Below are 27,691 nucleotides of genomic sequence, written 5' to 3' on the forward strand. Positions count from 1 at the left end.
CCGGAAATACAGTGTGTTGTAAAACCTGATTCACGTGTGTGGCGTGAATGCCCAATGGCGAGCAGCGGACACGAGGGTGAGGAGCCATACCTGGGCCTGCAGCTCCGTTCTCTGGGCCTGTAGGAGGGACACCACCTCCCGGCCCTCCTCCAGCTGACTCTGCAGGACGGCGGCTTCCCGTTCCGTCAGGAGCTTCTCCTGCACAAAAAGGCCAGACTCAGCATTCACAGACGCCTGATGTGTGAGGAAATCCAAAGGGAAAAGGGACACATTCGTCCCTTTGCCCAAACTCACATGCTGAAGCCTGTCCCTCAGTGGGATGGTACTAGGAGCTGGGGCCCTAGATGAGGTCCTGAGGATGGGGCACTCATGGTGGGGTTGTGTCCTTACAGATAAGGAGGCTCTTTCTCTCTCTCCCCAAGATGCACCAAGGAAAGGCCACATGAGGACATAGCAAGAAGGCGGCTATCTACAAACCAGGAAGTAGCCCTCATCAAAAGCTGAATCTGCGGGGCGCCTGGGTGGCTCAGTGGGTTGAGCCACTGCCTTCGGCTCGGGTCGTGATCTCAGGGTCCTGGGATGGAGTCCCGCGTCGGGCTCTCTGCTCAGCAGGGGGCCTGCTTCCCCTCCTCTCTGCCTGCCTCTCTGCCTACTTGTGATCTCTCTCTGTCAAATAAATAAATAAAATCTTTAAAAAAAAAAGATACTAAAAAAAAAAAGCTGAATCTGCCAGCAGCCTATCTTGGACTTCCAGCCTCCAGCACTGGGAGAAGCAACTGTCTGGTTGTGCGGCCCCATCTGTGCTGTTTGTCACAGCAGCCCGAGCTGACTCAGACAGGCCCATCCATGGCGGCCACCCTGAATTCATGCCTTTGCATTGTCTTCAGAGCCTGAGCCATAAATGCTAGGAGGGTAACTCGCAGGACACCCACAATTTAGACCTGGCTGTGCCATAAACAGGCCAAGAGCCTCGGGATAAGTCACTTTCTCCTTCTGTAAAAGGGAAAGCTGGGAATGCCGACACTCACCGGCCTCTGTGGTCTGTCAGTGCAGATGGCACGGTCAGTCTGGGCTGTCAGCCGCGCCAAGGCCACAGCTGCACCAGGCAGAGGCCGTCGGGCTGCAAGGGACTACAGGGAAGTAGGGGCCCCGGGGAGGCTGCTGTCCCACCCTGGCCACATCCAAGGAGCAACATGGGAGAAGATCCATCCTCAACCTCTCCACACCACTGAGCGGGCGCCATTTCACCAAGCGGCCCCTCCACAGTCTGTTCAAAAACAACCAAATCCCTTGGCAAAAAAGCCTGACTCTGCTCAAGAAGAGTGCCTTCTGACACGGAGCATGCTGCCTCACCTCTGGGCACAAATCAAACTCCAAGCATGAGCCCGGGGCTCCCCTCTTCAAAGCCACATGGGAAAGGCAGCCCCCCCACCACCGTTTTCCCTCACTTTGCAAAGTGGCTGGAGCAACAGCAGAGACACAGAGACAACTACAGCAAGACAGACAGACAGACATGCACTGAGGGAGCAAGTGTGGGCCCGGAGCCACTGTCCAATCCTCTAGAGGGAAAGTGGAATCTTGAGATATAAATGCAGAAGGCCCTCCTAGGCCCTGCGTGGTTACTAAGTCCCTACTGATGCTCTCTACTTATAAACTTATAAAGTGAGCCCCCCGCCCAACATCCAAAGATGTCACTCCAGGACCCTGGGGGAATGAGAGAGGAACAAGACCGCCCTGTGTTCGAGCACCCACAAATATCACCAAACTTCACCTCCCCCATAACACAAGTGACGCTGCTGGATCGCCGAGTACGGACTCTCAGGTTGTAGACTCTGGGGATGCTCAGTCATAGGACCAGCCCTCTCCTGAAGGCACCCAACCCAGACCAGGGCCCTGCTTAGCAGATCCCTCCCCCTAGACCTCCTAGCACGGGCCTCGATCCTCTCACGCTACCCTCCTCCACGGAGACACCCTGCAGGTCTCCATTGGACACCCTCTCCCTGTTGCAATGAATAATACACCCAGCTTTATTTGACCAAAGATGGTCCCCGGCAGCCTCTGGCTAGAGGGCGCAGACATGGTGCTTTACTGACACCTTAACCGAGTAACCTGTCTTCCTAGAACACTAATTAAATCCTCATTTTGCAAAGCTGACTCACACATTTTCTGGGTAGGAGTCAACAAAACAAACCTGAAAGGGACCATCTATCTCATACATAGAATTTTTAAGCGAAGATTAATAAAGAATGTGATGCTTTTCTGAATCTCTGGTTCTCCCAGGAGGGTCTTGTTAAAAGGGCCGGAGAGTGAGGCGCCTGGGTGGCTCAGTTGTTAAGCGTCTGCCTTCGGCTCAGGTGATGATCTCAGGGTCCTGGGATCGAGCCTCACATCGGGTTCCCCCACTCAGTGGGCAGCCTGCTTCTCCCGCTCCCATTCCCCCTGCTTGTGTTCCCTCTCTTGCTGTCTCTCTCTGTCAAATAAATAAATAAAATCTTTAAAAAAAAAATTTAAAAAAAAATAAATAAATAAATAAAAAAGAAAAGGGCCGGAGAGTCTGTATTCCTAACTAGCTCCCAGCTGACGCCAAGATCACGGACGATCACTGATGTTCTCAAACTGAGGCCAGACAGTCTCTATAGTCTTAAAACTCAGAAGAATTTTGTTACAAGGAAACAGATGATAGGATTAAAAAGTGTGCTTTGGAGTAAAACACCTTTGAACCAGAGGGAAAAATGAGGATTGCACAATGAAAATAAGGTCTGGAAAGAAATCTCTGAAAAAGAAAATTAAGCATCAGGAAAAGCTATTTTAGGTTTTTGTGGAAACCTCAGTTACACCAATTATGGGGAACAGGTCCCTGAAATGGTCATTGGCAGGCAATTTGGACAAGACTGTTCCCAAGAACAAACAACCTTCCTACCTCAGAGATGTTACTTGGCAGAATTTTAAAATGTCTTCTAGAGGGACCTGGGTGGCTGGGTTGGTTAAGCATCTGACTCTCGTTTTTTTGATCAGGTGAGGATTTCTGGATCGTGAGACAGAGTCCCACATCAGGTTCCAAGCCCAGCTCTCTCCCTCTGCCCCTCCTCACTGCCCCTACTCTCAACGTGTGCTCTATCCCTCTCTATAAATAAATAAATCTTTAAAAAAAAAAATAGTAAAGTATCTTCTACAGGCAAATGCTAGGGTCTCTTCAGCTTTGATATTAAAAAAATTAAGTTAAGGGGCGCCTGGGTGGCTCAGTGGGTTAAGCCTCTGCTTTTGGCTCAGGTCATGGTCTCAGGGTTCTGGGATCGGGCCCCACATTGGGCTCTCTGCTCAGCGGGGAGCCTGCTTCCCTTCCTCTCTCTCTCTGCCTGCTTCTCTGCCTACTTGTGATCTCTGTCTGTCAAATAAATAAATAAAATATTTTTTTGATTAAGTTAAAACAAAAAGCCTTGGGGCACCTGGATGGCTCAGTCGGTAACCATTAATGGTCTGTCTTCGGCTCAGGTTATGATCCCAGGGTCCTGGAATCAAGCCCCACATCAGGCTCTCTGCTCGGCAGGAAGCCTGCTTATCCCTCTCCCTCTGCTTGTGTTCCCTCTCTCTGTGTCTTTCTCTGTCAAATAAATAAATAAAATCTTAAAAAAAAAAAGGGGGGGGGGGACTCAAGCAGCCAGCTACCCTGGCCACAGGTCCTGCAGTTTGTCTGCTCTCTGTCCTGGGAGCTTCTAATGAGGGAGTCAAGGCTCCACTTGTCAGGCAGCTAATTAATTGACTTGGTATGTGGTCTAGGCAGACATGTAGGTGAGTCCAAGTGTCACTGGGATTGAGCACCACTGTACTAAGTCATCCTTGCAAAATACCCTTGCAAAATCTTCCAGTTGACCAGTCCACCAAACCTTGTACCAGCCCACCAGAGCCTCTGGAGAAGGACCACCATGACCTTTTTGTCGTAATCTGCATTATTGTCCATTGATTTTTACATGTCTCACGTTAGGCATCTCGAAACCCATTAAACCACATTAGGAAAAAACTATGCCAGCAGCTAGAGAGCTAAAGGAAGAAGGAAGGTGGGACATTATATCAGAAATAAGGTTTTTAGGGGCGCCTGGGTGGCTCAGTTGTTAAGTGTCTGCCTTCAGCTCAGGTCATGATCCCAGCATCCTGGACTGAGTCCCGCATCGGGCTCCTTGCTCAGTGGGAAGCCTGCTTCTCCCTCTGCCTGCTGCTCCCTCTGCTTGTGCTTACTCTCTCGCTCTCTCTCTCTCTCTGGCAAATAAATAAATAATAAAATCTTTTAAAAAAAAGGAAAGAAAGAAAGAGAGAAGGTTTTTACATCCAAATCTACATTTTTTAAAAAGTCAGTTTCTGTAATCTCTATTTTTTTTCCCAGTAGTTTTCATCCCACAAACTCACATAATCATTAACAGAGGCTGACTCTGAAAATACAGCCATGAATTGTGGGGGGCTCCCTGTATTCAAAATTTATGGTCAAGTTGATAAGGAGAATCAGAAAACAATTTTTTTTAAATGGGCAAATGATTTGATTAGATAGCACAACAAAGAAGTTACATGGATGGCAGATAAATCCACGAAAAGACATTCCACGTCACTAGTCATCAGGGGATGCCGTTAAAACCACAGTGAGAGGGGCACCTAGGTGGCTCAGTGGGTTAAAGCCTCAGGTCATGATCTCAGGTTCCTGGGATCAAGCCCAGTATCTGACTCTCTGCTTGGCAGGGAGACTGCTTCCCCCTCTCTCTGCCTGCCTCTCTGCCTACTTGTGATCTCTATTTGTCAAATAAATAAATAAAATCTTAAAAAAAAAAAAAAAAAAACCACAGTGAGATATACAACGCCTGTCAGAAAAGCAAAAACAAAACAAAAACCCGACATACCCAGTGCTGGCAAGGATGCCAAGCAACAGAAACTCTCACATTTTCATTGATGATGCGCAGCAACAATGCAAATAGCTTTGGAAAACAGTCTGACAGTTTCTTATGAACTACAAAAGCAAGAACAGCCCATAAACTCAAGAGCAAATGCCTAAGAAAATGGTCAGGGACACCCTTTGTGTCCTCAACCGTCTAAACCTCAGCATTCCCAGTCTGAGAAAAAGAACAGAAGGGTAAACTTCAAATATGAACCCAGAGCGAGAGCAGGGGCAGTGAACCCAGGGCAGCTCAGCGCCTAGTCTGACTTGATGTCTCACCTGGGTCTCTGTTACCTGGGTCTCTGTTACCTAGGCCCGTGGGGGTGCTAGGGGCCTTACCAGATAGGGTTTCCCTGCAGTCGGGGCTCCGAGTCTTACCTCCCTCATCCCACTTGTAATGGCAGATGCTTGAGGGGTGGTCTGGATGATCTGCTGCAGGATGGTGACATAGGTCTGAATTTCCAGAAGATTCTGTCAGGGGAAGGAAAGTGTTCTCATTAAAACTTGAGCTGCTTGCAATGTCCACAATAGCCAAACTATGGAAAGAGCCTGAATGTCCATCAACAGATGAAAAGATAAAGAAGATGTGGTATAGGGGCGCCTGGGTGGCTCAGTGGGTTAAAGCCTCTGCCTTTGGCTCAGGTCATGATCCCAGGGTCCTGGGATCGAGCCCCGCATCGGGCTCTCTACTCAGCAGGGAGCCTGCTTCCTCCTTTCTCTCTGCCTGCCTCTCAGCCTACTTGTAATCTCTGCCTGTCAAATAAATAAATAAAATCTTTAAAAAAAAAAAAAAAGAAGATGTGGTATATATATACATACACACACACACACACACACGCACACACAATGGAATACTATGCAGCGATCAAAAGAATGAAATCTTGCCATTTGCGATGACATGGATGGAACTAGAGGGTATTGTGCTGAGCGAAATAAGTCAATCAGAGAAAGACAATTATCATATGATCTCTCTGATATGAGGAATTTGGGAGGTAGGACAGGGGTTCGTGGGAAAGAGAGGGAAAAATGAAACAAGATGGAACTGGAGAGGGAGACAAACCATAAGACACTTAATCTCAGGAAACAAACTGAGGGTTTTTGGCAGGGAGGGAGCTGTAGGGATGGGGTCTCTGGGGGATGGACACCAGAGAGGGTGTGTGCTATGGTGAGTGCTGTGAATTGTGTAAGACTGATGAATCACAGACAGGTACCCCCAAAACAAATAATATATTATATGTTAATTTAAAAAAAAACACACACACACAAAAAACACAACTGAGCTGCTTGAGATTTTGCCTCCGGGACCAGGTGACCCCAGTGATGAATGCTTTCATGTGTTCACTGTCACAAGCAGGACAGACCGTAACCTGAGGAGTGGACAATTTAATCTTCACAAGAACAAGGGGACAGATGAAGAAACTGACTCTTGGTTTATCTCACCATTTCCCTTCAGTGACATGGATGCTTTGCTGCTGGTCTTCCTAGAGCCCAGGATGGCAGAGCGAGGAGAGGAAAGCAGAGACAGAGAACAAAGAGGTCCCATAGGCTACAAAGGACCATTTCCAATCCCAGAACAGGGCAATGCTTCAAAGGATGATCAGTCGATCCCAGACTAAATCACTTACAAGTTGGATATGGTCTCAAGTAAGTGATTTAAACCTCCTAAGACTCAGGGTTTTGCATGAAAGACAACTAACAGTCTGGAGACGGGGCCTGATCCTCTTTCCCAGCAGAGCACCTATGCCCAGTTCTGGGCATGAGAGCCAACGGCACCACACAGAGAACTGCCTGTGGCCATCTGGTCTAGGAAACATCACCCCCCAATCCCACCTCGCCCCCAACCTAAACCAATGACTCCTTGGCACAGGAATACAAAAGGCCAACCCTCTTGCCTCAAGGTGGGACCAACCCTGTGGGACAATTCACACTCCAGAACCCTCCATGGGATCAGGCTGAGGCCAGACTCCAGCTAAGCCCACACCCTTGCTCAGCTCCCACCCCTGTGCCCCTGTTCCCCCTCATCGCCTCCTGGGAGCTCACCGCTAATACAGCCATCATGCTAAAATCACCACTTGAGCTCTTCTCCTAGGGAGCCTGCCCTACGACGCTAACTCACAAGGCTGGTGTTAGGACCCATGAGGGAACGCACAGAAGCTTGGACCCATGAGGGAACGCACAGAAGCTTTGCCGTGTGAGCTCTATTGTTGTTCTAAATGGCCTTAAAGAATGCTTTTAGTTGCTTAGAGCACCGCTCCCAGGATTGCTGCAGGAAATAGCAGGGGCAAGAAGACAGGTGGGGAGGAAGAAACAAGCCAGGCCTGGTGGAAAGGCAGAAGAAATGTCAAAGGGAGGGACACCCCTTCAGTGTGAGCAACTGGGCCTCCCACTGAGTGCAGCAGGTCTACGCGGAGGCAGGAAGAGAGTCTAACGCTACTGAGCACGTACCAGGCTCCAAGCTGTACCAGGTGTCTCACCGACACTCACATGCTGCCTCAGTTTCCCCAGAAGCAGACTGTTTGAATGTTGTGACCCTCCAAACGTCACCTATGGAAGCCTTAACCCCCAGTGAGATAGGGGTGTGGAGGCGGAGTCTTTGGGAAATAGCTAGATTTAGATGGGGTCCTGAGGGTGGGGCCCCATGAGGGGATTAGTGCCCTTAGAAGAAGTGACACCAAAGAGCTGTTGTCGAGGAAAGCCCAGGTGAGCACACAATGAGGAGACGACGTCTGCAAGCCAGGGAGACGGCCCTTCCGGAACCTGACAGGCTGGCACCCCCTGGATCAGTGGACCAGCCTCCAGAACTGTAAGAAACAAATTTCTATTACTTCTAAGCCACACAGTCAGTGGTACTTTGTTAGAGCAGCCCAAGCCGGCTAGGACACAGGCCCCAAGAGATGAATCTGAGGGCAGTTTATGCGGGTGAAGATGCCAGGAAACGTTATTGGAGGATAAAGTAAGACAGGAAAGGGAAGGCAGCCAATAAGGAGCATGTTACCAGTTAGCACCGTGGGCACCCAAAGCTCACGCCTCCTGGGGCTCCCTGGGAGCTGTGCAGAACAGCAGGTGAGGGGGAGCTGGGGCGTGAATCCACCGGCATGCATTGGTCACTAGCTGGGGCTGCTCCAGGGGCATCACATCCCATGAGCTAGAGGCCCCCTCCACTGCCCAGAGAGCATCCAGAGGCAGAGTACAGATACTGGTAGCTGGAGGGAGGCCACAGCCCACCAGAGAGGTCAGCCCCCAGGACCATGGCCAGGCTCACAGATCCACTACAGTTAACTGCACCACTGTGCAGAAGGAGAGTCTGGCATTTAAAAGATGAGACAGCTCAACGTGGAAAGCCACTTGCCCGTGGTTACACAGTTCCAGGATTTGATCTGTCGAGTACACCAAAGCCCCCCAAAGTCAGGAATGTGGGAAGCTAGCAGGAGTGAGAGGCAGAGCAGAGCACTACATGACAGAAAGCTCCGGAATGCCAACTAACTGGCTTGGAGGCAGAGCTAATACATATATATAAATATATATGTGCGTATGTATACACACACACACACACACACACACATACACACACACACACACGCATATATGTTACATTTTCTTCATTTCTGCATTTCTTGCGCTGAAACAATTGACAAACCTAGCTTACTCAAGATGGATCCATGCAAAATCACTTTGTGAATTGTAATGTACTTAACAGACATGAGTTCCCAAGCTCTCCCCTCAACACACACACAACTGCCTCCTCCTCTGTATACGTCTGCCTCACTAAGCACCACCCAGCAACTGATCCATCACCCACATGGTTCAATACGCCCCAAAGGAACCCCCTACAGCAGGGTCAAGTGTCAGCCACGAGTGCCCTGGCCTTGTCTGGCCAGCCCCAAACCAGGTTATCTGGGGGATGGGCTTCAGAAGGTTCATGGTTACCTTTTTGTACCTATCCTTTGCTGCACTGATGTCGTCCTGTAGGAACTGGGCTTCAATCTGAAGGCGTAGGTTATGGAGTAAGGCTTCATCGGCTTCCTGCAAGGAGAAACTGAGTCACACACCTGACTTGGAGGGACGGCATGGTGGAAGGATTGGCACATGGGTGTGAAATCACCAGGTATATAGACCACACGGACCTCCTGGGGTCTTATTAAAATACAGGGTCTTGTTCAGTAGGTCTGGGAGAGTGTCTGAGATTGTCTATCTCTACTAAGGCATTGGGTTAGCCCATTAGACCTGGTTCAGAACAATTCTCCACAGAGCTTGATTTTGCCCCCGAGGGGACACTTGGTAATCTGGAGACATTTCCCGTTGTTACCACTTGGGTGCTGGAGTGTGACAACTGGCATCTGATGGGCAGAGACCAGCAATGAGGCTATGTATAAGACACAGGACAGTCCCATACAACAAAGAATTCTCCAGTCCAAAATGTCAATAGTGTCAGTCAGGCTGGCAATACCTTGATCTAGAAAGATCAGGGAGAAAATCTGGATATAGTTACATACCAACAGCCTTAAAATTTCAGTTACATCTGTATCTGTTCTGTATCTCATGATCAGGAAATTGAGTTTCTAAGACCAAGAAAGTCTTACGTGAACACCGAAACCTTCATTTTAATAGTTTTCTCCGAAGGACTGCTGACACTTACCCCTGACGCTATATATCTTTCATACAAAATCACTTTTTTTTAACGATTGTGGTGGTAAACAGTGTTTATTCCTTTAAAATTGGAAATGACACTTAGGACAAGAGGCTGAGAGTTCTCACCAAACATTCTGATAGCTCATTGCCTTTCATCTCATTGCTCTTATTTGAGTAAACCAAATAGCTGAAATACTGTGCTCTTAATAAGATAGCATTGTCGGGGGGCCAGAGTGGCTCAGTCAGTTGAGCAGCTGCCTTCAGCTCAGGTCATGATCTCAGGGTCCTGGAATTGGGTGCCGCATTGGGCTCTTTGCTCAGTGAGGAACCTGCTTCTCCTGCTCTCCTGCTGGTGCGCGCTAGTAAAATATTTTTATATATTATATTATTATATTTTATATAATATATAAGTAAAATATTTTTTTAAAAAATATTTTACTTATATATTTGACAGAGAGAGCACAAGCAGAAAGGCAGGCGGTAGGGGGGCGGGGAAGCAGGCACCCTGCTGAGCGAGAGCCCGATGCGGGGCTCGATCCCAGGACCCGAGATCATGACCTGAGCTGAAGGCAGAAGATTAACCCACTGAGCCACCCAGGCACCCCATAAATAAAATCTTTTTAAGGAAAAGTAAGATAGTGCTGTGATGGCTGGAACTGCCTTGATGCTATAGCAACCCCTCGTGATATTAGTGGTGAACATTCCTTCGGTTCCTCAAGATTGTCACTCTCTTGAGACACCTCTCCAGGAACATGTGCCAATACCTGGGGCCTTGCCAAATGAATTTTTTAACTGACTTATTAATGACTTGTTAAAAAGCATGATGAGGGGTGCCTGGGTGGCTCAGTGGGTTAAAGCCTCTGCCTTCGGCTCAGGTCATGATCCCAGGGCCCTGGGATCGAACCCTGCATCAGGCTCTCTGCTCGGCAGGGAGACTGCTTCCCTTCCTCTCTCTCTGCCTGCCTCTCTGCCTACTTGTGATCTCTGTCAAATAAATAAATTAATTAAATCTTTAAAAAAAAAAAAAAAGACATTTCCTCTAAAAAGAAAAAAAGCATGATGAATGGAAGCCAGGGGCTTTCATCAATAAAGGTGGATATGTGGTTGACTAACATATGTAAGACATTCTCCATCCTTGCGTCAGCAGACTTAAAATAGTCAGGCATGAGCACTGGCCAAGATATTTTGAAATATACCCCACTCTTGCACTAAGAGAATTTAGATTTCAGGGGGCCTTTTGCCTGCACTCCTCAAAAAGCCATTTGATTCCTTAATCATTGCTATAAAAGACAACTGGTATGCGAAGAGTCTGATTGTCGGATGCTGACCATAAGATATCAGAATTCTGACTCCAGTGGATCACCTGCTTTGGAGGTGCTTATTAAAAGCCATGCGCTTTTCATGCGAAGTGCAGCCTCAGGACCTACTGCATCAGAGAGCTGGGACTACATGAGACTAGAAAACAGGCTGTATGAACTTGAGAGGGCCTGCATCAGAAAAAACAATTAAGATATACAGGCCATGGGAGGTAGGGATAGGGTGGCTGGGTGATGGACACTGAGGAGGGGATGTGCTATGGTGAGTGCTGTGAATTGTGTAAGCCTGATGATTCGGATTTGCAGACCTATACCCCTGGGGCAAATAATATATTGTATGTTAATAAAAAATAACGCTAGGAAAACTGGATATTCTCATGCAAAAGAATATAATTTAATCACCACCTTACACAACTCACAAGAAAGAAAGAAAGAAAGAGAGACTGCCTATGTTTATTTGGTCTGAAACTTGAGTAAAATTATTGGGGTTGGGGCAGCTAATCACCCAAATCAAACTTCTGAGGCTATTTTATCTATCAATAAGAACTTCAAGTTTATCCTTTTTTTAAAGATTTTATTTTAGAGAGAGCGCACAAACGGGGAGGAGCAGAGGGAGAGGGACAAGCGGACTCCATGCTGAGTGCAGAGCCCGACATGGGGCTCAATCCCAGGACCCTGAAATCAGGGCCTGAGCTGAAATCCAGAGTTGGCCACTTTTAACCCCAGCCACGCCTGAGTTTATCTTTTTTTTTTAAAGATTTTTTTTTAAATTTATTTATTTGACAGAGATTACAAGTAGGCAGAGAGGCAGGCAGAAAGAGGAGGAAGCAGGCTCCCTGCTGAGCAAAGAGCCTGATGTGGTGCTCGATCCCAGGACCTGAGATCATGACCCAAGCCGAAGGCAGAGGCTTTAAACTCGGGCCCCCCACCTGAGTTTATCTTAAAAGAACTTTGGAGTTCTGCAAAATCAGCTGGGTCAACTGGCAACTGCTGGGCACATATCTTAAATCATTCTTTTTTTTGCCTAGGCTCGTGCAAATAAAAATGAAACAAGCGATCCTAATACGCAATGTTCAAATCTCAGGCATAATTTAAGATCTTCTGGTAGCTACCGTAAACAAAATGAAAAGAAACGGGTGAAAGCAATTCTAATAATAAATTTTATTTTACCCACGCTACCTCAAATATTATCCTTTCACTGTAATCAATAGTTTTAAAGTTATTAATGAGCTATTTTGCATTCTTTTTTTTTTCTTTCAGGCAAGGTCTTTGGAACCTGGTGTGCATTTTACCCTTACAGTGCATCATAATTGAACTTCCCGTGTTTCGATCGCTCCCCAGTGCATGTGGCTGGTGGCTCCCGAGAGGGACGATGCAACTTTACAGGATGAATTTTGGGAACAAGGGAGCATCCCCTTCTTTTTGCGTGTCTCCTCCAGGTTTCTACTCCAGGGGGAACTCCCCCCAGTTTCTCTCCTCTCATTTCTGGTTACTAAATCCTTCCCTATGAAGACTCTGAAGTCCCTTGATGGGCACCAGGGAAGCCAATACTGAGCAACCAAGGAGGGAGGGAACCCTCAGAGGGAAAGAGAGAAGGACCCCAACCTGGAGCTGGTTCCCTGCCCACTGCCCCTGGACTCTTCTCTGCTTTCCCCAGGGTCTGCTCACTTCCGGGCCTGGAGTTGGCTTCTGCTGCCCACTGGGAGACGGAAGAACACAGTGAAAGATCGCAACCTTTGAAAGACCCACAGAGAGTCTGAAGTCCTTTTTTTTTTTTAAATCAGAAGAGAATGAACCAAATTACAAAGCAGGGATGCACAGCTCCAGGCACAGGGCTCTGAACTGTCTGAACTAAGTTAATGTGAAAACTACCTCTGGGCGTTCAGTGTCTGGGCTCATACTTTGGATGAATGAATGAATCAGTCCCTGACTTTTGATGAGCTCTGCGCTCGGGACTTCATGATGGGTCCTTGAATTCTGTGTCACAGGGACAGTAATGCAGAGTTCAGTGAAACCTCAACAGCAATGCTTTTCCCTTCAGAAGAAGCAAGCTGTGGGGCGCCTGGGTGGCTCAGTGGGTTAAAGCCTCTGCCTTCGGCTAAGGTCATGATCTCAGGGTCTGGGATCGAGCCCCGCATTGGACTCTCTGCTCAAGCAGGGAGCCTGCTTCCTCCTCTCTCTCTCTGCCTGACTCTCTGCCTACCTGTGATCTCTGTCAAATAAATAAATAAAAATCTTAAAAAAAAAAAAAGAAGAAGAAGCAGCAGCAATCTGTCCCCTCTCCCCCACCCAAAACTCGATGGATTGATACACTTATAACAAATCAAGGTGTTCATTCCCCAGGGCAAGTGAGTCGGTCCCCTCAAGGTGAAGGGTGAAGCCCCTTCATGAGAAAAATGGTGACACAAAGAAATCCCAGGAGTCTTTCCAGTAATGGGAACGGGCTGCGGAACCAGAGGTGCCGGGATAATTTACAGACTCCAGAGGAAAGGCAGCCAGGTCTCAAGAAGGACAGAAAGCAAGGCAGTCTCAGGACTCCAGCAGCAGGAGGCAATGGCTCTGCCCTCAGGATGACGGGGTACAAATGAATTCACCTTTGCGTCCCAAGTCCTGAGTCACATTTCCAGGAGGGTGCTGTGATGGCCAACATGAGTCACATATAACCATCAGCTTCACTGACAGTCCTACCAGGGCCCCACTGATAGAAGGGACCATCCAATTGTGTGGGAATGCAGCTCTACTCCCTTCAGGAGCCGTGGTTTGTTGTAGAAGTGATTCTCAACCCTGTGGACAGGGACACCCCTTGGGGGGCCATGGCTCAGTTTGGGGCAGAGTTGGTCCAAGACCTTGAGTCAGTCCTTCTAGATAGCCTCCTACCCTCCCTTCTCCTCACCCTCCCACCACACCCCTCTTAAGACTGCTGAGGATGAAGTGAGGCAGAGAATTCTCAAAACATCTTCATTTTCACCAAAAACTCATCCAGGATTAATCCACAATCACCAGAGCTAAGGAACTGGAAATAGGGTTTCAAGGAGTCTTTGTGTCATGACTTTAAAGTAGTCAGACACACAATTTTAGAAATAGAAGGGACCCTTGAGCTCACTGGTCCTCAGATTTTTTTTTAAGATTTTATTTATTTATTTGTCAGAGTGTGTGCACCCGCATGGGGAGGGGCAGAGACAGAGGGAGAAGCAGGCTCCAGGCTGACCAAGACCCGATCCCAGGACTCTGGGATCGTGAGCTGAGCTGAAGGCAGACACCCAACTGACTGACCCACCCAGGTGTCCTGGTCCTCAGATGTCTCTCAAGTTATACGTGTCATCTTTCAAACAAATATTCCAGGATGCCAGAGTATAGGGGGAAAACAGAGGCGTGCTTCTGGAAGGACATGATTGCAGTAGGGTAGGGGGCCAGGCACCGCCCCCCACGCCCCGCCACCCCGCAACCTCCCAGCAGCCCTCTTCCCTCAGAGGGAAACGCAACTGAGTCTCTCCTTACAGATGGACAGGCTTAGGCCAGACTGACCAGTGGGTCACGCAGCTAGTTAGTGGAAGCTAATGGGACTGGAATCTGTCTTCCCTCTACGAGTCAAGAGTTGAGTGCCGTGTCCTGACCCCACCCTGCAAGGTGCCTGCCCTTCTTCCTCCATCTCCCTCTTAGGCTCTCACCCAAACAAACACGCTTGGTTCCCATCAGCCAAGCCTTAAAAACAACTCACAGGTAATAACAAAGACTAGCTGATATTTATCCTTAAAATAGGGGTTACAGAAATGCTTCTGCAGCACATTCTCTTGCTTTGAGGACAATCAGCTGACAAACTGCCCCCAACACTCGCGAAGGTGAGCAGGCACCACTGGAACGGACTGTTGCTGGTATAGCCGGGAGGATTCGATCGGGAGTGCTCTCTTTTGTTCGCACCAGAACTCAGAAATGTGTGGACGCTTGTGTTTTTATTATGCTTTGGATGCTGTCGGCTGCATTTTTTCAAAAAGCTCCACCAGCAGCAGCATCTAGACTTTTTCCAAATGTAGACTCTGGGTCAATAGTCTAATTTTAGAAAACATTCCAACCCGGACGTTTGTATGTGTTGCGATCTAGGCCAGCAATTCTCGAAGTGTGGTTAATGGTGGCTAGGGATAACGAGAAACGTAAAATGATGCGGGGAGTAAAATATCTGGCAGGTCCTAAACCTACTGGGTCAGGATTTCTGGGGTCAGGACCCAGGAATCTGTATTTTAACATGCCCTCCACATGCTGCTGGTCCACACGGTGATTTCAGAATCACTTACCTAAATCATTTTTTGAGAAAAAGACTAGAGAAGTCACTAAAGTCCAACATGCCTTTGAAGAATCAAGTTGCCAATCCATTTACAGAGATGCTAGAAATCCCACTAAAAACCCAACTGTCTGTATCTTTGCCCAGCCTCAAATCCAGCATCCAAGTGGGTATTGAAGTTCATTGAGATATCTAGTTAATTAGCATTTAATTAAAAATACACTTCAACCTCAGATGTCAAAAACCTTCCCCAAAGTTGTAGGTTTGCATTCCTTCCCGGTGCTAAGGCTGGCCCGGGGCGCGGTGCTCAGTCTTCTACAACTCTGTTCCTGGGCTTCCCATTGCCTCATCCTCCGTCTCTCTGCACACCTCCTGGTTCTTCCTCTGCCCTTCTGTTCTCCAGCTTTTCCACTCCTAACCCCTCCTGAACTCAATCTTCCCTGTTCCCTCTCTTTCTCTGCTCCAGATCTGAAAGTTCGGGAAGGTCATCTCCAGCCCCAGAGTTGTTATTATGCAAATGAAGCCTTGTCACCCGGAAAGCAAAGCCTTCATGCCTCTTCCCCAAATGCCCTTGCTTCTTGCCCTTTTCCGGGATACAGTAAAGATACACAAATTACATGGGAAAGCACATAAGGCAGCTTCAGGCACTTCTTAAAAAATTGTTTTTAAGTCAAAGCATTTGACTAGAACATACAGCATTTTAAAATTCTGGGGATTTCGGGGCACCTGGGTGGCTCAGTGGGTTAAGCCTCTGCCTTCGGCTCAGGTCTGCTCAGCAGGGAGCCTGCTTCCTCCTCTCTCTGCCTGCCTCTCTGCCTGCTTGTGATCTCTGTCTGCCAAATAAATAAATAAAATCTTTAAAAAAAAAAATAAAATTCTGGGGATTTCAAATAAAAAAGGAGAGAAACCTTAAAGCCTCCTTATAGTTTTCTTAAGATAAGCAACACTGTGCATTATGGGGACAACTAACCTTATATACATAGATAGAAAATGAGTCCTAGAGGTTAGCCAAACCCAGATACTTAAAAGTCATCAAGAATTCTTACTGCATCAAGTCTTAAAATCTGCATAACTTCAGCCATAGCATGTAAGTGGTATGTTGAGGAATTTATCTTATTTCAAAGTGGCTAGCAAAGAGTGGCTTGCTTTGGCTTTTTTTTTTTTTTTTTTTTTTTTTTTTTTTGGCTGCTAAGAATGCAAGAGCTCTGTTCTGAAGGTGTAATGACATGGGCAGTATTAACAGATGACAGTCTGGGGAAAACAGGAGCAATCCCTCTTGTCAACATACACTGTGGTATTTTCCAAGCACGGTTCAAAGACTGGGTCAATGGTTTCTCTTGTACCCCATTTTTCATGGCCATACCTAGGGATGAATCCCTTCCACAAGAGCCAAGGAAAGGGGCTCTGACACTGAGCTGATAGTCAAAACCAGGTTGATCTGATATAGGTAGACCCTCAAAGATCTGTGAACCAAAATCACAGCTACGACCAGCCAACAAGACGTGAATGTACTCTTCCATTTCTACCTTCTCACATGACCACCTCGATGGACAGAGAACATCTAGCCTTCCCCTGGCCAACCCCTTGAGTTCCCCTGAGGCAAGGACTGGGTACATGTTGTTTATTCCAAGAAGTTCTGGAAGGGAGGAAGTGATCCAGGGAAAGGAACAAAGGCAATGAAGGTGTATAAGGGGCAGATTACCACTGTGGACGAGCACACCTCAGTAGGGCTGAGAACCATTTAAGAGACTGCAGAACTCACCTCTGAACTGTTGCTATGAGCTGTGGGGCAGCTGGGCACCTACTCCCACCCCTCAGCGGCTGAGGTTTGCTCCTGGGGTGCTAACGCCCACACTTCTGGACTGTGCCTCCAGCAGATCACGCATGTTCCCATGGCCAGAGACATGTAGGAAGCCGCTAGTGTGTTCAGCATGTCTGTGTGACGCCAGAGGCAGCCCACGGGATAGGGATGGCGCACCAACGTCAAGTGTGAAGCGCCATCTTAACCCCGAGACTCTGGCTTTGTGTCTGTCTCCTGAGAGACAGAGATTCCCTGAGTACCCTCGGGAGGCAGAGAATGAGTCAGGTACACAAAAGACTCCTGACCACACCTGCCAAGGGTGGGGTGTGGGGCTCCTCACTGGCAACAGAGGGGCTGGGCGGGGTCCTTTCTGAGAATGGAATAAATAACCACAAAACTGTGCCAAGGCTCGGGGCTGGTGTGTGGCCATCGTCACCTCCCTGCATCAAACACCGTGCTCATGATTTCTGCTACCACCGCGCACCACCTGTATTTTTAGTCACTCCATTATTTTTCTTCAAATTGGTTCATTTTTACTTATATGCATTCAAAAAGGAACTTTTCGATGTCACCTGCTATCGAGAAGAGGTAATCATAAAAATAAATCCACAGCTGTTAGAAACTCGTTCCTCCGCGTACCACCGAAAGTCCCCTACCACTCCACCAGGGCCATGAATCCCACACTCTGGGGAAATGAAGCTGACGTCCCTCACATAAAGTGCTCTGCAAGAATAATGGTGACAGGCAAGTCACAGACACTGCGCGTCACGCCATTCTTACTGGGCGCTTCGACAGACATCCACTCCTTGGTGGGGGCACTGTTACTGCTCTTACTTCAGTAACGGAAGCAGCCAAGGCTCATAGAGATGAGGCAATTCACCCAAAGTCTCACAGATACTCGACAGCGGCATCAAGGGTCCTGTTATCAGGCTGCCCTCCCTTTTTGGACTGGACACTCGCTTGTGAGCAGAAGTGTCCTTCCCTGCCGTGCTGATGGCCTGCGCTGGCCTGGCACAAGCTGCTGGTAACATCTTTCCCCAGAACTTCTGTAACATTCTGATGGGACAGATACTCCAGTGGCCCACGCTATCTGTCCCAATACACACCAAAGGGAGGCCTTTCCCTTACCTGGCATTTTCTCTGATACCTTATTTTTCTACCCAAGAATAGATATTGCTTTTGTAATAAGAGAACAACAACAGAAGGCTGGAGCTTGTTTTTTTTTGTTGTTTTTTTTTTTGTTTGTTTTTTTGGTTTTTTTTTTTTTTATTTATCTGACGGAGATCACAAGTAGGCAGAGAGGCAGGCAGAGGGAGAGGAGGAAGCAGGCTCCCTGCAGAGCAGAGAGCCCGATGTGGGGCTCGATCCCAGGACCCCGGGATCATGACCCGAGCCGAAGGCAGAGGCCCAACCCACTGAGCCACCCAGGTGCCCCTGGAGCTTGTTTTTAAACCCAGTGTTATTTTCCACCAAAGCTAAAAAGAGGGTCCATACTCTTTCTCCCTCCTCTCTGAAGAGTGCCCATGATGGGACTGCATGAGTGACAACATTAGAAGTCAGTCCAGCGAGAGCCCCACTTGCAGTGTGGACAAATACTCACAAAGCAAAATGTGGCAGTGTTGGGAGGGGCTAACTGACACCTAAGTGAGGGGTGTCACCAGCCACCTATGTCTCTGAAAGCAGTGGTCTGTGGATAAGGTGGCAGCCCCATCTGGCAGCGGGGATCCCCACCCAGAACGAGAATGGGGATGACCTGTAAGTATCAGCAGAACAGCTGGGTGATGTCTGATGCTAACAACACCCAAATCCCAGCTCAACCTTTAACAGGGTTGGGGCCTTCACAGTCCAACCCAATACAAGACCAATCAACAAGCCTGTGCACTGAGGGTTCTCCTAAGCTCACTCTCACCCCAAACCTTTGTGTTTCTATCTGGGGTGTTCACACGGTGGCTGGCCTGAGACAATCCCAGTTCCTGTTAGTTGACCTTGGTAATTATTGGCAGTACCTCCCTTCTTCACACAGTGTCCTGTTCGGGCGATACATCATTTGCTCACACAAAGAAGGGCACAGAAGCATCACGTGGATGGTAACACAGACAAAGCAAAATTCAGTTTCCCTGGGTTATGGTTCTAACTTTCCTACTGGTTAGCAGACTAATCCTAGACAGCAGAGGCTGGACAAAGCTAGCAACTGGTAAACACCCTGAGCCAACCCGGACTGTCTGTAATGGCTGCCTGGAGCTCCACGTGGAGAATCCTAAGGCCACATCTAGGCACAGCAGGGAAAGGTGCTGTGTTTGCTCAGTAATTCTGATGAAGAATTATGGGTGTGGAAGGGAGGGAGAGGGGAAAAGGAACCACACACCCTAAATAAGCAAAATTTCAATGAAACAATCTCTCTGGGTCTTTCTGCTTGGACATTTGAGCTCTGAAGTGTCAGCTATTTGCCATCCCTGGTTTCGTCCAACCTCTGAGATACCAAATTATTCCATCTGGGAGTCGAGGTCCCCTGGCTGAAGCAGAAACTCCAATCAGTTAGGATGATGATGAGCTTCTGAAGAAGGACATTCCCTGCAAAGGACAACCCCCCAGAACTCTCCAGGAGGGTCTCCAGCCAGAAGGTAAGAATCCCAGATGCCCCCCCACAGGGCTACTCTCCAGGCTCCAAGAAGGGAGAGCTTAAAGAGAAATGGAAATTTCTTCCTCTGTTCTCTGAGAATTCTCCTGCACAAGAGCAATCTTGAAACTTTCAGCCAGCGGAGTGGAGATATCCTTGCTCCCAGTAACCACTGCCTAAAGCAAATTTCCTAAGTTTGGTGGGTTTGACACCAATACATCTGAATGGCACAACTGCAGCCAGTCACCAGAATGCAGCCATGTTTGAAGAGCCTAGCACAACCCATGAAGATTAACAATCTAGGGTTCTCTCGCGAGACCTCATGTGTTGTGGGAGAGGACAGGGTGTCTCGGGTGCATGAGTTCACACAAAGATGTAGTTGAAAATTAGGAATCAAGAAAGAGAATGACAGAAAAAGAAATAGGTGAATCCTAAAAGGACACAGAGAGGAGGTGTGTGCCAGTCATTTCAGCCACTAAGTTCCATTCTCAAACTCAAGTCCGGACTCAAACTCAAGTCCATGCTCAGCTCACCTTGTTAAGCCGTTCCAGCATTTCTTTTAGGAGCAGTTGACACTCACATTCGTTTTCATACCTGCAAATGGGACACATAAGCAAACGTTGGACAGCTTCCGTGATTCCACACGTGATGATCACACAATCAGCGTCAAGCTTCATCTGAGATGAGTACTATGCTGTCTCTTTAAGGAGAGGTCCCTAAGGTTAAAATAATAGCTAATGCACTGCAGAGCCCGTGGCTCCCCAACCTCTTCCACAGCCTGGCCCATGTGCAGAGGGCTGCGGTGGCCACCACACATGGGGTGACTGGGAACGTTGAACATGACAGGAGTCCCCCAGCCAGGCAGCTCAAGGTTGAAGGAACTGTATCTTCACACACCCGTAACCCAAGCACAGCAGTGGCACAGAGGCTTCTCTGCATGACCTACAACAAACACCCTTAACCTGACCTCGTTTGGGTTGGCTAAATGGTTGTATTTACCTGCGTGTGTCAGTTTTTCTGGATTATGCCATATAATCCTTACAAAACCCTCGAAGAGAGCAGTTATCATTGTTTTCCACGTGAAAGATGGAAAATGGCCCTTGACCTCCAGCAGCTGCTCCAAACACTTCTTCCTCACCTCTGTGTCCTCACCCCTACACACCAAAGCCCTGCTCTGGGCCAGTGGGCAGGGCGGGCTAGACAGGCCAGTGTCTGTGCCCCTGGGGCAGTCCTCAACCTCTGACAGAAGGTGAGTGGGTACATAAATACCGCGGTTCCTTTGCCCTCAGCTAGGACAGCTGAATGGTTTCTCCACCTGGCAGGCTAGCTCCAGGAGCCCATGATGTTAACCTGTTGGATAATGCACTCGGTGTTTTCTGCCTTCCCCTCCTGCCTCCAGTCCTCACTCCCCAAACTTTCTTCTTCTCTTCTTCTTTTTTTTTTTTTTAATATTTTATTTGTTTATTTGACAGAGAGAGATCACAAGTAGACAGAGAGGCAGGCAGAGAGAGAGAGAGAGAGAGGGAAGCAGGCTCCCTGCTGAGCAGAGAGCCCAATGCAGGACTCAATCCCTGGACCCTGAGATCATGACCTGAGCCGAAGGCAGCAGCTTAACCCACTGAGCCACCCAGGCGCCCCCAAACTTTCTTCTTGAAGTCAACTTCCAAATAAGCTACTAGCCCTCAAACTCTTTGATCAGGCTCCGCTCCTGGAAGACTCCAAACTAAAAGAAAGCTGGAGTCAGGACTCACACTGGACTCTGACACCAAAAACTGTGCCCCTGGTAGCCACACCATGCTGCCTAGGTAGAGCAGAGAGATCCCCCCCAGATTTAAACATACACAAAATTGATAAAGCAACGGATACTAGGAATGTGTGTAGCTTTCCTCCTAGTCATCTTCTTCCCTGGACTTGTAGAAAATGATAGGGATCAAGGAGGGAGAGAAACCCCAGAAATCATTCTGTTCAGAGAGTTTCCCTCTAGGGGGAGTTTTATCCCCTTAAGAAAGACAGAAGGCTTGGGGCGCCTGGGTGGCTCAGTGGGTTAAAGTCTCTGCCTTCAGCTCAGGTCATGATCCCAGTGTCCTGGGATCGAGCCCCATATTGGGCTCTCTGCTCAGCAGGGAGCCTGCTTCCTCATCTCTCTCTGCCTGCCTCTCTGCTGACTTGTGCCCTCTGTCTGTCAAATAAATAAATAAAATCTTTAAAAAAAAAAAAAAAAAGAAAGAAAGAAAAGAAAGACAGAAGGCCCTTTCCCAAATGACTCCCCCCTTGTTCCCTGTAAGCAGTCCCCAATATCCATCCCGGCCTTCTTCCAGGAGTCACAGCCCTTGATGTTTGGCGGGCACAGGGCTGCCTAAAGAGGAAACTACATTTCCCAGCCTCCCTTGCAGCTGGGTGTGCCCATGTGACTAAGTCTTCACCAGCAGGATGTAAGCATAAGTTTGCCAGCAGTCTCCAAATATCTTTGATAGGAGATGATGTAGGTGTGTCCTTCTGTATCCTTTCCTCCATCCTGCACCTGAAACAAATGCTGCTTCCCTGAAGCACAGGCAGAGCCTTCTGAGCCTCAAATACTACAGAGTGGTATGCTGAGCTGTAAAGCCAGACCTGACACCAGAGAGAAATCCATCCTGGATAAGCCAATGTCACTTTGGAGTTTATGCCCTTTGTGGTTGAAACTAATCCTAATTAGCACTCCTCCCAACCCACAGAGCCTAGCTTTCAGGACCCTTGCACACCCCTGCCATGGGCTCAAATCAAGTACTTAAAGTGATGCTGGGAACCCCTGCTGCTGTGTCCGCAGAACGAGAGAGTCCTAACTTCAGGGAAGAACAGTTAGGAATATGTGCACTGTGCACACTCCAGCTCTAAAGCCACCGAAGACGCTCAGCTGTACCAGGAGGCAAAGCGCATCTGTACAGGCTTCACAATTCCTACTGTCGCACTCGGCAGTTTCTTTTGTGTGTGGCTCTAAAGGAGCCAGAAATTATTTTTTAATGGCTAATTAGATTTGAGAATAAACTGTTAACAAAATCCAAATTTTCCCATTCTGCTTTCCTCCTAGAAACATCGAAAAATTTCTGTAGCTTAAAAACATGTTGGATAAATGCCATAACATGTTATCGTGGGTAATTTTCATGCTGTAAAGTCTAGATATTAAAAACAAGTGACTTTATTATGAAGACTTCACGATAAACTCATATATATATATATATATATATATATATATTCACACAAGTGCATATATATATGAATGCATAAAGTGAAAAAAAAACACTTTGCCTTCAATTATCTAATTGTTTTTTAGCAATTTGGACAATTGACTGTAGGCATCAATGTATTTTGATAGTTCCGTTTGTTTTTATTTCATTCTTGTTTTCTTTAGTCTTTGTCTGATGTACTGGAAACCTGACTTTGAAATTATTCAACTATCCAAGTAGAGAATGGGCTTACCAAGACTGCATATACCTTCCCACTTCTGCATTATTTTCACCTGGCTTTGGCTAGCCATCAGCTCACCTTTGGGATGTAAAACCACACTTGGTGTGTGTGTACTCATTCCTGTGAGTGGATATGATTTTTATAATCATTTTCAAATCCCAATACCTCAGTCAGAATATCAAAGTATTTCCAAGGGGGCAATAGAAGGGAATAAATTAATGAGAATTATTAAATCAATCACAGAGCCAGAAGGGACAACTCCATGATGGACACCTAACTCAGAACCAAGTGAAATCAGGAAAAGACCAGGAAAATTCAAATGGCCATTCCTTCAATGAGGGGCTCAAGGGAGTCATGACCACCCACACAAATCACAGCAGACGGGGGCCTCATCATTAGGTAAAGACCACTTGGGGATCCAGGGTTTCCTGCTGGCCCATGGAGCTGCCCTGGATGTGTGAACCAGTGTACGCTTCCCTTTGCTATAGAAAACATGCATTTCGTTTGAAAGAGAACCTATCTTGGGTCTCGCTCTCCAGGAATCCAAGAATGGATCCTCTCCAAGACACAGTGTTCTAAAAAGTAGAGGGTGAGGGGCACCTGGGTGGCTCAGTGGGTTAAAGCCTCTGCCTTCGGCTCAGGTCATGATCCCAGGGTCCTGGGATCGAGCCCCACATCAGGCTCTCTGCTCGTCAGGGAACCTGCTTCCTCCCCTCTCTCTCTGCCTGCCTCTCTGCCTACTTGTGATCTGTCTGTCAAATAAATAAATAAAATCTTTAAAAAAAAAAAAAAAAGAGGGTGAGAAAACCCAGATTTAAGTCCGGCCACCCACTGGCCCTCCCGAAGCCTCAATTTTCCCATCAGGGGCTCTAACAGGTGGATTTCCAGATCCCTTCATCCAGCTCCAAATCTGTTTCTATGGATCAAACCCAAAAACAGGACTGATAGGAATGAAATCAGCGAGGGCCACCTGGGTAGCTCAGTCAGTTAGGCATCTGCCCTCAGCTCAGGTCATGATCCCAGGGTCCGGGGATGCAGTCCTGCATCAGGCACCCTGCTCAGCAGGAAGCCTCCCTCTCCCTCCGCCCCTGCCCTTGCCCCCTCCTCTCCCCCTCCGCTCATGCCCTCTCTCTCTCTCTCAAATAAATACCTCTCCCCCTCCGCTCATGCTCTCTCTCTCTCTCAAATAAATAAATCTTAGAAAGAAAAGGAATGAAATCAATGAGCATGATCTGATAAACATGCTCAGTACACTTTGTTGAATAACCAACCCACCATTCAGCTTAAGAATGTGGGACTCATGGGGCGCCTGGGTGGCTCAGTGGGTTAAGCCTCTGCCTTTGGCTCAGGTCATGATCTCAGGGTCCTGGGATCCCGCCCCGCATGGGGCTTTCTGCTTGGCAGGAAGCCTGCTTCTCTCTCCGCCTCTGCCTGCTTGTGCGCTCGTGTGCATTCTCTCTCTCTCTCTCTCTCTCTCTCTTTCTCTCTCTCTGACAAATAAATAAAATCTTAAAAAAAAAAAAAAAAAAGAGGGACGCCTGGGTGGCTCAGTTGGTTAAGCAGCTGCCTTCGGCTCAGGTCATAATCCCAGCGTCCTGGGATTGAGTCCCACATCGGGCTCCTTGCTCCGCAGGGAGCCTGCCTAAAAAAAAAAAAAAAAAAAAAATGTGGGACTCAGACATATAGCACGTTTGGAAAAGACCCTCTGGGTACCCTAGACCAGGAGTCCCCAAACCTGAGTTTTCACTGAAATTACCAGTGAGCTCATAAAACTTAACATTTCTGGGCCTCTCCTGGGGTACAGGATTGGGCCTGGATATTTGTATTTTTTAATTAATTTAACTTTTTAAGTTAAAATAACTTCTAAATGAATAAATCTCTTCCATGGTTAGACGCATTTTTTAAATTATATTAAAAAAAAAAAAAAACTGTTCCATTAAAAGTCTCCCCTGCTCCCCTGCCCCAGTTCCCACTCCCTGGTCCTCCCCATGAAACCAGTCTCACTAGGTTTTTGCACACATCTGCTTGTGTTCTCTTTTTCCTTATGCAACAAAAAAGTATACTCTTCTCCCTCTCCTTTTTAAAGCAAATGACAGTAACGCACTATTCCCTTGTTTTACAACTGCGTGGCATTCCACTGCATAAATGAAGCACAATTTGATAACCTATCTACCTACAAATAGGCATTTAGGTTCATTCCACACTTTTGCTATCTCAGATCACACTTCGATGAGGGCATGCCATTTTACACCTGCTGGAGCATCTAAGAATGAATTCCTTGAAGTGCCCCTGCAGAATAAAAGAGCACGTGCATTTAACCTGGGAGGATGGTGGCAAAATGCTGGCAAATTCCATCCTTTCTTCTTTTTAACAATTCCTCCAGTGATCTTATCATCTTACTTAGTCTACTCTGGACCAAGGCTTCTGAAACTTCAAGCTTAACTCCATCTCTAACCATTTCCTGGGTGATGGCAATGTTGCCAGTCCACCGACCACACTTCAGGTAGCAAGATTCCGGACGACATACACGTTGAAATAATGTCCAGGTATCAGCTATGGTGCAGTAAAGATGATTAAGACTTCACACGCCCAGGACCCGAATTCCATCCCGGTGCAGCGATGCACTAGCTAAGTGACCTTGCCCCAAATTTTGACACTGTCTAAGCCTTTGTTTCCTCACCTGCAAAACAAATGCAGTACCCTCTATTCCAAGATAAGGCTGTGAGGATCAAATAACATGGATACATCTCAAAAACACTGTGCTGAGCAAAAGGATCCAGACATATTACCCCCATCTGTAAGATTCCACTTTTGTGAAATTCCAGAACACGCGAAATTAATCTATGGTGACGGTAATCAGAACACTGGGTGCCTCCGGGTTTTTTGTGGGGGAGGGGTGCAAGGTGACTGGGAAAGGACAGAAGGGAACTTTCTGGGGCGGTGGAAATACCCTGCTTGTTTGGATAGCTACATGGCTACATTGTCAAAACTTATTGAACTATGCACTTAACACCTGTGTATTTTTTTTTTAAGATTTTATTTATTTATTTGACAGACAGAGATCACAAGTAGGCAGAGAGGCAGGCAGAGCGAGAGGGGAGGAAGCAGGCTCCAACACCTGTGTATTTTTTAGAAAAGATTTTATTTTTATGTAATCTCTACGCCCAAGGTGGGGCCCGCACTTACAACCCCGAGATCAAGAGTGGCACGCTCTACCAATTGAGCCAGCCAGGCGCCCCCCCAAACTGTGCATTTTATTGCATGTAAATTTGACCTAAATTTTAAAGCGTATTACAAGTAAATGATACCACTTCGTGCAAACCGCGAAGTGCCAAACTGCGAAGGGAAGGGGTCCTAGGTAAGGGAGAGGCACCGCGCCCGCGCCCTCTGCGGGGACGAAGTTCTGGGTCGCAAGGCGTCCACCCACGCCCTGCCTCTGTTTCCATCCACTCCACCTCCACCCCTATCCCACGCCTCCCGAGCGCGCGGCCGCCGCTTACTTGCTGCGGAACTCGTCGAGCGCGCGCTGCGCCTCCGCGCCCTGGCGCTCCAGCCGCGTGCGCTCAGCCGCCAGGTCCCGGGTGCGCTGGCGGTTGCCCTCGACGTGGCGGGCCAAGGCGTCCTCCGCGCCGGCCAGCTCGCCCAGGCGCTGGAAGGCGTCCAGCTGCCGTCGGAGAACGGCGTGGCGCTGCTCGAGCGCGCGGGCCCGCTGGACGTGGGCGGCCACGCGCTCGCCGAGCCCCTGCAGCGCCGCCAGCCCCGGGGCTGCCGGCCGGCCCTCCACCAGGCTGTCGGGCTCGGCGGCGCGCGGCGCCTCTTCGGCGCGCTCGTACTGCTCCTTGCGGGTCTGGAAGACGTAGCTGCGCCGGTACATGGCTCCTGTGCAGGCGGGCGAGCGCCCAGGCGGCGGGCCGCTAAATAAACATCGGGGGCCGCCCCCGGCACGCTGCTGGGACGTTCCAGAGCTGATCATGGGTTGAGCTCAACACTGGGCCCAGCCTCTGGAAGAATAAAAGAGCAGCGGGCCTGCTTTTGTCCGCCGGATTAGCGGACCGTACAGCCCTGGGGGTTGGAAGGTTTATTGGGCAATGAGGTTTTTTGTTCTGTGATTGTTAAAGCCGGTTGCTTTATGATTGAATGGAGGGTCAAGAGGACAAGAGAGGCATGACTGCTTCCTCTGGGGATTGTGAAGGAAGCCCAAGGGAGCTTGTTAAACTTGGACTGGCTCAAAAACCCAAGGACCTCTCTCTTTGTCTCCTCTCTTTTCGTCAAGGTCTCAACTGCAGACCATTTTAACAATACCATTTTTTCCTGTTTACTTAAGCAGTTCTTGTGCATAATCACAACATGACATTTAGGAAGCCTCCTTTTGTTAGGGATTCTCAACCACGGATGCAAAATAAATGGCCCATTCCAATAAAACTCTGATGGATGCTGCAAGCAAGTTCTTACAAACACCTATGTATATTTGTGGGAAAACATTCTTTGTACAATAACTTAAGAAACAGAAGCACAGTTATCATTATGATATTGCCCTAGTTCTTGTAGGTCCTGACATCTTTTCTGGAGTTGGAGGAAAAGTAGAGCCCCATCAGGATATCCACATAATTGATTATTTGACTAAAGAAAAAATCCTTACAACCTAAAAGATTGAAGAAATTGGCCATCTCCCAATTACAGAATATGAAAG

The 27,691-nt window shown here is 48.0% G+C and overlaps 1 protein-coding gene across 1 annotated transcript in view; it reads right to left on the reverse strand.

Moving 5' to 3' along the window:
- The window catches only part of BFSP1 (beaded filament structural protein 1), a 43,118-nt gene extending 15,891 nt beyond the window's left edge, over positions 1–27,227 (reverse strand). The window contains exons 1-5 of the mRNA XM_032351460.1: positions 26,502–27,227; positions 20,091–20,151; positions 8,846–8,941; positions 5,297–5,389; positions 91–198 (exon numbers count right to left, since the gene is read on the reverse strand). Coding sequence (XP_032207351.1) covers positions 91–198; positions 5,297–5,389; positions 8,846–8,941; positions 20,091–20,151; positions 26,502–26,974 — 831 coding nt within the window. The 5' untranslated portion in view covers positions 26,975–27,227. The remainder of the gene's footprint in view (positions 1–90; positions 199–5,296; positions 5,390–8,845; positions 8,942–20,090; positions 20,152–26,501) is intronic.
- Between the last annotated feature and the right edge of the window lie 464 nt (positions 27,228–27,691).

This window comes from Mustela erminea, chromosome 7, assembly GCF_009829155.1.
Source record: "Mustela erminea isolate mMusErm1 chromosome 7, mMusErm1.Pri, whole genome shotgun sequence".
NCBI lineage: Eukaryota > Metazoa > Chordata > Mammalia > Carnivora > Mustelidae > Mustela > Mustela erminea.